The sequence below is a fragment of the Phodopus roborovskii genome, unplaced genomic scaffold, assembly GCF_943737965.1.
Source record: "Phodopus roborovskii unplaced genomic scaffold, PHOROB, whole genome shotgun sequence".
NCBI lineage: Eukaryota > Metazoa > Chordata > Mammalia > Rodentia > Cricetidae > Phodopus > Phodopus roborovskii.
Window position 1 is genome coordinate 47289768 of NW_026126480.1, and position 12244 is coordinate 47302011.

The 12244-nt window shown below is 46.6% G+C and overlaps 1 protein-coding gene across 1 annotated transcript in view; it reads left to right on the top strand.

Moving 5' to 3' along the window:
• Window positions 1-12244, top strand: part of Inpp5a (inositol polyphosphate-5-phosphatase A) — a 179688-nt gene that overhangs the window by 107555 nt on the left and 59889 nt on the right. Inside the window, exons 5-6 of the mRNA XM_051193276.1 lie at window positions 4366-4429; window positions 10684-10787. Coding sequence (XP_051049233.1) covers window positions 4366-4429; window positions 10684-10787 — 168 coding nt within the window. The remainder of the gene's footprint in view (window positions 1-4365; window positions 4430-10683; window positions 10788-12244) is intronic.

The window sequence follows — 12244 nt, forward strand, 5'->3', positions numbered from 1 at the left end:
AGCCCATGCTTCATGGCCATTGGAGCTAGAGGCCTGTGAGTGACAATGTGCTGATTTGTGGGAGAGCATAGGGCAGAAGGGGTGTACTTTTAGAAAGCTGGTAGACTACTGGGCAGAGAAGAAACTGAGGGGCAGTAGCAGTGGCAGAAGCAATACCCATTTGAAGCTGATGGCTTAGTGTTGGCAGAGGAGAGAATGGAATTTAGAGATTAACAGTGGGTCTTTGGTCTGTCAGATTTGAACATGAAGTGGAGATTGTTTTGCAGAGGAGACGTGTGGTGATGGGAAAATGCTGGGGAAATCAGAGAGGACCATACTTCCCAGGGGAGCAAGAGGAGAGGAGGGATAACATATATCCTGAATTGGGAGATTCAACTTCTGAGAGATCTAAGGGGGATCATGAAACCACCAGAGGACCTTCTAGATAGGGCCAGTGCAATACATGTGACCTTGTCCGCCAAGGATGGAGTGGAGGCCACCCTCAAGGAGGAGGAAAAAGACAGAAAGGCTTTGTTGGGTGCCCTATCTGGATCCATTGTGTTGTCACTGGGGGTGGGGGAGGGGGTGGGGAGGAGACTCCAGAGAAGAGAGTGTGAAAAGTGCAAGCCTATCATCCCATCTCACTCAGGAAGCTGACACAGGAGGCAAGCCTGGAGCATCTGAAAAGACCGTGTCTTTAAAAAGAAAAGAGGGAGGGAAGGAGGGCAGGGCGGGTGTCCTGTGTTTGCTGAGGGAAATGCCTGTCTGATTTGCAACACGAACAGCGCTGAAGAGTTGGAATAGAGTAATATTGTGGTGATGAGAACAGAAACAAGTTTGGAAGCAAATGTTTTTAGCAAAAATACTGATCACAGTGTTAGCAAGCACAGTTCCACAGGATATGAAAACATGATAAGGCCAAGTTGGGTTTATGCCCAGAATGCAAGACAGGCATATTCACACAGGTGCTGTTATGTCACCATGCAGGAGTGGTCTTGTCTCACCATCTCATGCCCTGAAGTTTGTTCTCGAGAGAGTAGAGCTGTCAGATCTATCCTGAGAGAGTATATGCCCTAGAAGGTAGCACAGTGGGGTAAGGCCACCTTCTTCCCTTGGGTGGGGGCATCATCCAGGTATAGAGGAGGTGTGTGTGAGGAGGAGGAGGGGAGGTGTGAGTGGTTCAAGCTACTCATGGGTTATTATTCTGTCAATTCTAATTGGAACAGTTAAGATCTCTGTTTGGTTGTAGGCCTAGAGATTAGTTATTATTATAACATTTTACAAAGCCTTTTCCTACTCATAGATTGAGTTCATTTTAAAAAGAAAAAAACAAAACAAAACACCAAAAAACAAACACCTGGAATTGGAGATGCTTTATCTCTAGAAACAATATGGTGTAGTCTGATGTGAGGTATTACTTGCCCAATTCTGTATTATCTTTACTAAGCACAGTTGGCCTATGAAAAGCTCCTGGTCCTCCTGCTACAACTGCTCTGCCCTGTACTCATCTGTCCCAGCAGTGGTCACAGCACTGGCACCCGAGGGGCATCTGCTCTAGACCAGGCAACTCCAAAGTTTAATGTGGCTGGGTTAGGAGTACACCAAAGCACATTTCTTCTTGATTGCACCAGACAAGCAAATTGGCCTCTGTTATTCTGACTCTCCTGTATGTACAAGCTGGGCCTACCACTCACTGTTAGAGTTGACTGATGGAGATATGTGGGTGGCTACATCCCCTGAGACTGGATTGTGTCTGTGAATGGCTGCCCTCCTGAGGCTGGAGTGTGCCTGGATGGTTGCACTCCCCCTGAGGGTGAAGTGTGTCTGACAATGCTATCAGTGCTTCATTTCTAGCCAGTGTAGCTGCCTGGCAACTAGATCCACCTGACCAGACTAGTTCTCCTCTGCACACTCCCTGTAACGTACCCACATAGCTAGGACTCTGAACCCAGAATGTTTTATGCTAGGCCAACCTCAATATCCCAGCACTGAGCTTGTCAGGGGCACCGCATTTGCTGCCCTGGTCTTCAAGGGGACCAGGACTCTCGTCCCACACTCATAGCTGTTATAGAAACATAGTGGAGGCTGGATGTTGCTCATTAGCAGAAAATTAATAAGCACAGGTTTATAAATATGTAAAACTTACTTTAATTGTCTTTAGCAGAAGAGGCAAAGAATCAACACTCCAAGATGTGAAAGGTGTACTGTCAACAAGCTCTATGCTTGAGGGCCTTCTGGTGGTGGCCCATAGTATACCACCACCCAGACCCTGTGCCCTGTGATGAGCAGAGTCCTGGCTGTATTGAGAACGGTGGTGGGAAGTTGGGTTGAACTTTGACTTTGGGTATTCATTAGAGCTAATCATAGAGTTTCTGACTCTTAAGAACTACCATTTCAATGTATGCTTACAACTTATTTCCATTTGCTTATCAGAAACCTCACACTATCATGGTAGCCTTTTCATGTAAGAGGCAATGCTTAGTATCCACAGTGTTCTTTGTCACACTCTCTAGTTTCTCTTCACCTGAGGCAGGGAGAGAGGTATCCTACATAGAGTGTGTGTCACTTGGCCCTGGAGAAAGTGTTAGGCTCATGCTGGACCCAGCCCTGCAGTTTTCTCTTCTGGCCCATAGAGGAGGCTCAGTCCCTCTGCAGCTATATGAACCTTGGTCTCTCCTGTGGATGTAGCCTCAAGATGGCAAACTGAAAGCTGGCTGATTCTAAGTTCTGCTGTGAAGGTGCCTCACTGACACATGTGTGACCAGAGGAAAATGTGACTGTGGGTCTGCTGAACTATTCACAGAGCAGGGCAGCCTTTCTGCCACAGTACAATTGGGGACAGAGGATGCGAGCCAGCAGAGCCCTGCCAAGGGTCGATGTGATACACAGAGCCACTTGTGAATGTGTGTGTAGCACGATGTGGGTGGACAAGAGGAAGAGTGAAGGAAAAACTTCAGGGATCCAGGGGACACTGGGTTGGGGCTGAAAATGTGGAGATGAGACAAGTGGAAAACTAGAGGGCTGGGGGATGATCAAGAGGTATCTGGGGATTGATAAGCATATAAGATGGCATAAAGAAGAAATGGGTTGGATAAAGCCCTATCCCATCCCACTGTGGAGTAGCCAATATGACCTAGGGAAGCAGGTAGAATTCCACATAAGCATATATCAGATGGGACCCAGCTTCACGAGAATGTCATATGTGCAAACCCTTAGATCAAGCACCTCGAATGCAAGGCTTGAGTGGAGTTCCCTGCATTGGCAATCAGAGTTTTGTAGCACATGATAGCCAGGGGTAAAATTAAAACCCAGCAGTAATACAAAAGAATTTGCGCTTTACCTTTGAAAGGCAAAAAAATCCATCTCTTCTGCCAGCAGACATGACCTCGGCCTCTTGCTTTGCTGTCCTTGGGGTCTGATGGCAAGTATAGACCAGGATATTCCTATGTGGATGCTGAGGAATTAATATCAAGCCTAACCTTGTGTGGACATTGAGCTGAGTGACCATAAGCTGGAGGACAAAACCTTAGATTTGTGGACATTCTGGCCAGGGGAGGTAGACTATTCTGTGGGGACACTGAGTTGGGGTTCAAGCCAACTTCATGTGGACATTGAACTGGGAACCATACCCTTATGTAAACACTGAGTTAGAGGAACATATCTGTTCCCATGTGGACACTGAGCTGGAGACCAAACTTTACTGTGTGGACACTCTGGTAGGGGATTCCACACTTCCTGTGTGGACATTTGAGATGGGAACCGACTAACTTCTATACTTTGGTATTTAATTATTAAAGTCATTTGTTTTTTTTTGTTTGTTTGTTTGTTTTGTTTTTTTGAGACAGGGTTTCTCTGTGTAGTTTTGTAGACCAGTCTAGCCTCAAACTCACAGAGCTCTGCCTGCTTCTGCCTCCTAAATACTGGGATTAAAGGTGTCTGCCACCACCACCCAACTTGAAGTCATTTGTTTTCCAACTCCATTTTTCATAATAGTAAATCCCATCTGTGCCTGTGTTGTCATCATGGAGTAGATGGTGGTGGGTGTGAAGCTCTGGGATCAAATGAGTGAAACCAAGCCTGGGTCTCCTGAGGATCCAACTCCTGAAAATGTGTGTGACCTGGAATGTGCTGCTTGGGCAGCAACACAGCAGCTGTTTGCTCATTGGCTGAACAGTACTACTTGGAGCTGACTAGTTTACCTCTGCACTGTTCTGGGAAGTAGGAGGTGGTGGGTGCTGGCCAGCCCATGGCCACCTCTGCCTCAGCTGCTGCCACTGAATGACAGTTTGTTTCCTCTGCTTTCCTTGCAAAAGTTTCTTTTGTGGCCTGGAACCATAGTAGAGAATCAGTACTGTCCTGACCCTGTCTTTCTCTTTGCTCCTACAGGCACTGGGAAGCTTTTATTTTCTTCACGAATCCTTAAAAAACATCTACCAGTTTGACTTTAAAGGTAAGAATCCATGCTGGCTCCCATGATCTGTTTCTGCAGCCCGTCCCTTGGTCTGTCCTCTCCAGGTCTCTCTGGCTTTGTTGTCATGAGAAGGCCTGCATGGTCTGGGTTTGATGTCACTTGCACATCTTGAAAACCTGGCACCCTGGCTTCCTTGAGAGGAGATGCCACTGGATCTGCTCTGCCTGTCCTGAGCCAAAGCCTCTGCCTATCTCAGCGAACTTTAGCTCTCCTCCTCCCCTCCCCTGCCCTCCCCTCCCCTGCCCTCCCCTCCCCTGCCCTCCCCTCTCCTGCCCTCCCTCCCTTCTTCTCCTTCTCTCTCTCTCTCTCTCTCCCCCCCCCCAGTTTTTTTTTTTTTTTTTTTTTTTTTAAAGACAGTCCTTACTGTCCTGGAACATATTTTGTAGACCAAGCTGGCCTCCAACTCACAGAGCTCCTCCTGCCTCTACCTCTGGAGTACTTGGATTGATTAAAGACATGTGCCACCATGCCCTTCTTTCTTATAGGACCTCAGGGGAGACCATAGTTTCCTGCCCATGCTCAAGACCATAGTTTCCTACCCATGCTCCTTTGAAATGTGAGAAAATGAAATTGAATATGAGGATTGCTTATTTCAGAAACAGAATTGGATATATTTGTGGCTGTGAAAAATGCTGGCTGTCACTTAGTGGCTGATGCTGGCCCTATACTATTGGCCTGAGTGTTGCTGCCAAGATGGCCCTTCCTACATTTCACTTATCTGGAGTCTTTGGGGGCACCTGTATCCCAATGGGAGGGATTTTATCAGGGCCCCAACTGCCTATTCCATGCTATCTCTTCTGTTGTATGTGAACCTTCTTGAACTCCTTGCCAGTCTGGGGCCAGGTCACCTCACTTGGAAAAGCCCTAAGTTTATGACAATTGTGAAAGTACCTGTTATATAAAATGTTTTTACACATTTAAACATTTAGTTCCCAATTGATGACTCTGTTTTGGGTTGGTAGTTGTGGAGCCTTGGACTGTGGAGCCTCGATAGAGTGTAACTTGGTCACTGGGATCTGGCATTAAGATATAGCCCATTTCTGCTTCCTGATCTCCAGATGTGAATAAGTTCTTGCCTTCAGAGCCGTGAGCCACCTTTGCCACCACCCCTGTTAAGAGTTTCTGCCCCGATAGATTGTACTCACAAACCCTGAGCCAAAGAAATCCTCTTTTAGGTTACTTGTTGTCAGGTATTTGTACCCAGTGACATAACCACTTTGATAAGCTAGTTCAGGTTCATTATTGATGCTCACCCAGAGAAAGAGGAGATGGAGGAAAGGTCTTTTCTGCATTGCTCTAGTGGCCTGCCCAGCCTTATGATGAGCAGGATGTTGGCCAGCAGAGTGGTCGTCATTGTGCTTCTGCAGCTTCTTCCAAGTACAGCACTTATCTTTTTCACCAAGCATGTGGCCATGATGAAGTGACCAGAGCTGCTTTTCCAGGACTCCATAGATATCAGGTACCAACCAGTGCATGTCCCCAGCAGTGACATTCTGATATAGACTATTGTTTGTGATGCTAGGGTAAGACACAGAATAGCCTTTTAAACATGAACATCTCTGAGTAGTGGCAGCACATGCCTTCAACACCAGTACTTAGGAGGCAGAGGCAGGTGGATCTCTGTGAGGCCAGCCCTGTTAACAGAGTGAGTTCCTATATAGCCAGGCCTATACAGAGAAAGCCTGCCTTGAAAAACCAACCCCTCCCCCCACCTTAAAAAAGAACATCAAACTCAAGAGGTTCCAAATCCACAGAACAGTTTCATAAGAAACCATTTGCATATATATTTTACTACTAAATGAAAGCAGTCATATTGTGCCTTGCTAATAATACACAGTTCACTCTGCAAACTCTCCCACTGTGGGTAGTGCCTGAAACAGGCATGTGCTTAGCATGCTTCTCTCTGGGATGAGAGCTGATTCTGCAAACACAGTGGCCTGACCTGACATGGTGATGCCTACAGACATTGATAGAGCCTGCAGATCATCTCAGGCTGGGCTGGGCACACAGTGCTCACTCTTGATGTCAGTTATAGCAAGAAATCTAGAATTTGAAAAATTTTGACTTGATCTAAGAATTAGTAACCCAATTTGAAAAAGCAAGAATCCAGTTAGAAATTTAAGGAGTCTGTAAAAGAACAGCAGAGAAAGATAGAAGGACTTTTACTTTCTGGTCCAAAATAAAATTTGAAAGATGTGGTTCCCATTCTCACAGATGCAAGCAGAACAGCTCTATTTGTATCCAACAGGAAATAAGGTATAGAACAAACTTATCCCCCCTCACCCCCACACATATACCCACAACCACCACAGATAGTTAGGTACAGGCACACCTCTGGGACTGCAGCTGGTGGGTACATACAGCAGAATTCCACTGGGTCCAGGAGGCTGGCATGGATGAGCTTGAGGAGGAAGGCTCCCAGGATCCATGTGTTTGCTTTTTTCTTCTGGGTGTCCCACAGATCTCTCACAGTCAAAGGCAGGTATTCCCTTCTGCTTCACAGGGCCTGCCTTCAAGGAAACCAAGTCCCCAGCTAACTAGACTCTTGTCAAAACCCATCTGGCCAAGAAATTGAGATACCCAACCCAGCTTCTAGCCTTCTTGACTTGTGGGACGCAGGACTACCAATCAGTGGGAGGATCACAGCCTGGGACAGACGAAGTAGAAGATAGGTGCTGCTCTGAGTCTATGAGAAGATGTCTTACTGGAAATCCTCAGGCAGCAGAGACAAGCACAAGGATAGGGGAGAAAGGAGATTGAGTGTGTGACACTATAGCAGCCAGGGATGTGGTCCCAGCCCAGCACATCTGTCTGCTTCTTTAACCTAATGGCTCTTGTTCTGTCCTCAGCAACATGCTAAAGAATTAAAAGTCAGGTTAAGGAAATGAACCAAGTCTCTGACACAGACTCAAATATGACAGAGATCTGGAGTGATTGGACTGGGAATTTAAAGTAAGTGTGGTTAATATACCCAGGACTAATGTATAGGGAAGTAGAAAATGAAATTCACAATAAACAGAAAAAATAAACAGAAAGATTAGAGGCAAAATTAATGGAATTGAATATAAGAAATCAGAGAAAATTAGTTCTTAAAAAAAAGATCAATTAAATTGATAAACTGTTAGCCCCATGAACCAAGAACAAAAAAGAGGGAAGACACAAAGTATTGCTAATAGAAATGTTACTACCAGGGTAGTAACAGAATATTATAACAAGTCTGTGCCTGTGAGTTTAATAATATGATGAAGCAATTGCAGAAACATCACAGTCTGAATACTTGGGCAGGGCAGTTGGAAAATACCTACAGCTATTAGTGAAGCTAAGTCAGAAGTGAACATGAAGAAAAGGGCCAGGCCCAGTGGGTTCACTGGTGAATCTACCGAGGAAATGACAGCATTCTCTACAAAGTTCCCAGGTACAAGCCAAGGAGCACCTCATGATTTGTACTGCAAGACCAGCACTGACTGAATCCCCAAACCAGATGGAGACATTGGAAAGAGGGAGGTCCACAGGCTGCTTCATGAAAATAAAATACAAGAATTCTCAGGAAGATGCTAGCAATGTGTAAGAAGGATTATACTCTCTGAACAGTTGGGGTTTACTCTAAACATGCAATTGACTTCACATTCCAAAATCAGCCAATAAAATTGTTCTACCATCTGTTAAAGAAAGAAAATCTCATGACTGGGTCTATAGATGCAGAAAAAGTATATGGCGGAATCCAGCAAATACTGTGAGCAAACTAGGAATAGAGATGACCGTCTTCCACTGGACAAGAAAATCAGCTACTGCTCTACCCATGCCCCATTCCCCCAGTATGCATCAAGTTAATGAGAAACCAGAAAAATGAGCAGTGTGTCATTCCAGAGGGATGCTGGTTAGCCACCAAGAGAAGTGATCAGGTGAAAGATGCTGGACATATGTCTAGAGACATAAAGAATATGGCTAGGTGGAGAGAAGTGATTTGTCTAGGCACAGAAGATAATTTGGATAGAAAAACTGGTGCATGTGGTACATGACATTTGTGTAAATTTGTCAAAACCGTAGCACTGCAGCATGAAAGGCAGAGCCTGAAGTACACTGGACTTCAGTGGGTAGCATGTTCTATGCAGACAGGGTAGGATAGGTATATATGTGGTGTCTACTGCCTCTGAAAATGACGTTTTTAAGGTGTACCCTTCCATCCCAGCTTCTTCCTTATCCTCAGGGAACAAGATGGTCTCTGGATTCCTTTCAAGCCCAGTGGCTCTCCGCAACCCCTGCCATTCCTCCACCTATGTTCATCTGTAGACTGGGTCCCCTCAGCCATGTATCATAGCCCTATCTGTACTCATGAGTGTTCCTCCTTGGTGTATGTCTTCAGCAGAGAGACACAGGCTCCTGGGAGAAGTGTTTCAGTGCAGCCAGAATTGCTGAGGAGCCCATAATGAGCTGAGCTTCAAAGTGTGTCTGTTCTCACTGGTGTGTGGCTTTCTCTGACTATATAGCTGACTATCCTGACTGGCCAACTGGCCCATTGGAATAGACATGTTATTGGGTGTTTGAAAGCATTGTGTGTGTGTCTTCTTGCCCCTTGCCTAGCCTCTTCCCTGTCTGAGTGGGTCCCTGCCATTGTTTTTTCATCTCAGGAGCACAGGGCTTACCAAGGAGATGGGCGCGATGACAAGAGATAAGGTTTGGACTCTTTAGCTTTGAGATGTGGTGCAGGGGCATTAGGTAGCCCACTGATAAGCCTGTTGGGGAAGTTACCTGCATGGGTACCCTGAAAGTCTGTTTGGACCTTCAGCCTCTGGTGGAAGCTTCCATTCCTCAGGCTTCCCAGTGCCCTTCCACCAGACACTCGGCCTCGCTAGCATGACTGGGTACTACTATCTGTGTCAAACACCCTCCTGTGGGATTGATGGGCTGCTGCAGCAAATATTCCTGGGGCCAAGTGCACCTCTGCCACAGCATAGGGCTCACTGGGACCTGTCTGACCCTGCCTACCCACCCAGGTGCTGGCTCCATGCTCTGCTGGAATGAGGCCTCATTCTGTGTTAGGAATGCATTTGTCCTTCTGCAGTGAAGAGGTGGTGTTGGCTTCAAAGCTAAGCACACCTGTGTTCTCTAGTATTGGCTTGAATGTGAGGAATATAATCAGAGGCCCATGGTGCATTTAGCTCAATGCTGACCCAGTCCCTGGACAGGTTCCCATGGGCTTTCAGGTCCCTTTTGCATTCATTATGAGCCATCAGTACAACCCAAACCAGATCAATGACCCAAATGGGGCTCCCTAATTTAGCAGTTTCCTTGGAATCAAAACTTTGTTTTTATCAGGGTTCACTCTCTATCACATTAAGTCCCTGGAGCTACATCCCTCTGCCAGCTCCTGCTGTCCTGCTCTTATCCCTAGTATGGAAAGCACTCTAGACTGTGAAAGTCCTGCTGCTCCTAGCATGTGAAGACATCTCTAAAATCCTGGCAGCTGCTGGTCCAAGGCTAATGTCCAAGAACCTGCTTGACAATCCAAGAGCTTCTGTTATCGCATTGGGAATTTTGGGATGCTGGGACTGGTAGCCAGTCTGGGTTATGTTCTGGCCTTGGGGACCAAATGTTGCCTGAACTTTCTGGCACCTTGTTGAGCCCAGCAGTTTGTTTGTCCTGTCTGCAAGGGCTGTGAGAAATACATTCTTATGTTTATCGTGTATCACTGAATGTGGGACATTTGTCCATAGGAAAGACCTCTCTCAGGTCTGCCTGTGGAAGGACTCAGACCAGGGCCTGTCACAGTGCTGTCAGTCCAGGAGGGGTAGGGTGGCAGCTAGCAAGGCAGGTCTGAAGAGTGCCTGCCCTGTGTCCCTGTCTACCTCTCATGTAAAAATTGTTCCCTGGAATATGAGTAATGTTGTTCGTGTGTGAAGAGGAAATCGATGTTATTAAATAAATTCATGTGAAAGTCTGAGTGAATGGTAATTCCACAGCCCAAATATATTCACGGCTTTCAAAGAGGGTGCCAATTAGCCCCTGTAAATCTGCAGACTGGGAGCTCTTAGGGGATAATGAAGTAGAGTGTCAGGTTCCAGGTCATGAAACAAGAATTTATGAGCCACAGGCACCTCTGGAGCAGCAGTTGGCCCCTTGCCTGCTTGGAGACATCCCTCTGACCCAAGGTCTGCTGTAGTAAGGCCTGGCATGTGGTTAGTCAGTAGAGTGTCATAATGGTATTAATGTCTGTATCGTCCTGTCTTTTCCAGCTAAGAAGTATAAGAAAGTCACTGGCAAGGAGATTTATTCGGACACTTTGGAGAGCACGCCCATGCTGGAGAAGGAGAAGTTCCCACAGGACTACTTTCCTGAGGTGTGTGAGGACTGGTGTCTCCTCATCAGCACACTGATTATCAGAATGAGTGAGTCAGAGGTGATGTAGGTTTGGCCTGTCCCCCCACTGTCAGCAGTCACAGCGCTGTCACCCTGCAGGACTGCTTTTCCTGGAGTTTGGGCGTGATCTGAGCTGCCCTGGATAAGGACACAGAAAACCTAAGAGCTCAGATTTTTGTTGTTACTAAACTTAAAGCATCATTTGCAGGCAGGAGAACCATTCCTCAAAGACAAGGAAAATGCCTTCATTCTGTCTTGGGCTGACACTGTGGCTGGGAGTCACTGTGCTCTGGGTCTCATATGCCATGCTGTGCAGGAACTATGTACATGGTACACCTTCACCTTCCTTGGGGGATGCTGGAGTGAGAGCTAAGTCCCAGAGAGATCTCTGGGTTGCTTTAGCCAGTGAAGACAGAGCAGCCAACACAGAACTGGTGGGTTAATGATACATGCTAGCAGTTGTACCATGTCATCTCTCATTAAAGGTGGTCAGGGCTTGAGGGGCCCAGGTGCTGGTGCAGTTCTGGGTGGGCCTGGAAGCCAGGGCGGGCTGAGGTAGTAAGTACAACACATGTCCTGTGCTCTGGCTTCGAGATGTTCCCTTGAGGGCAGGTGGAGTGTACTGCTAGGTAGTTCTGAGCTTAGGCACAAGTATATGTCCCAGTTCCTGGGGAGGCAGTGATTGAGATAGCTCCCCACCAAGCATCTCTTTTCCTCCTTTAATCACTTCTTTAAACTGTCTCACATACTGAGAAGACTGGCACATAGGCAGCCATCCAGGTGGAGTGAAGCTATGACTGCATACACTGCCTATTTCTTGTATGTGAATATACTGAGGCCCTCACCTGGTATTCCCTAGTAGACTTTCCTGAAGTCAGTGTCTGCCCTCTCTTTTAAAAGCCTTAAATGTTCCTGATCTCTGATGAGCCCTATTCTGTCTTCTGTGTTTTAATTCTTGGGGGCACAGCTGTATTGTGCATATCCCATACCTCTATACATATCAGCAGACATGTAATGTCCCCCTCTAGTATGTAGCCTTCATACCCCTACAACCATGTGTAGCTTCCCTTTTGCCTTATTCTTACATCACTCCTCGAATTCCAGAACTAGAATTCGATCACAGCTTCATCTGCTACACTAAAAGCTCAAGATGTATGTCACAGCAAAGTGTATCCTGAGTGGGCAGGAGTAGGGGAAAGGCTAGGATGGTGGACATCAAATAAAAAGCTCTTGCAGAGATGTGCCCCTAGTGCCTAACAGCCCTCAGCCCTTGTTTGTAGAATTCTTCCAAGGGCCTCAGGGCTTCTCTGGCTAATGCTTCTCTTGTTTCACTGAATCTGGTGGTCGCAGGAGTCAAGATCTGTGAAACCTGGGGATCTTGGCTATACCCTACCACCCATATAGGGAGGACACTCCTTGCTGCTCTTGAGGCCAGTT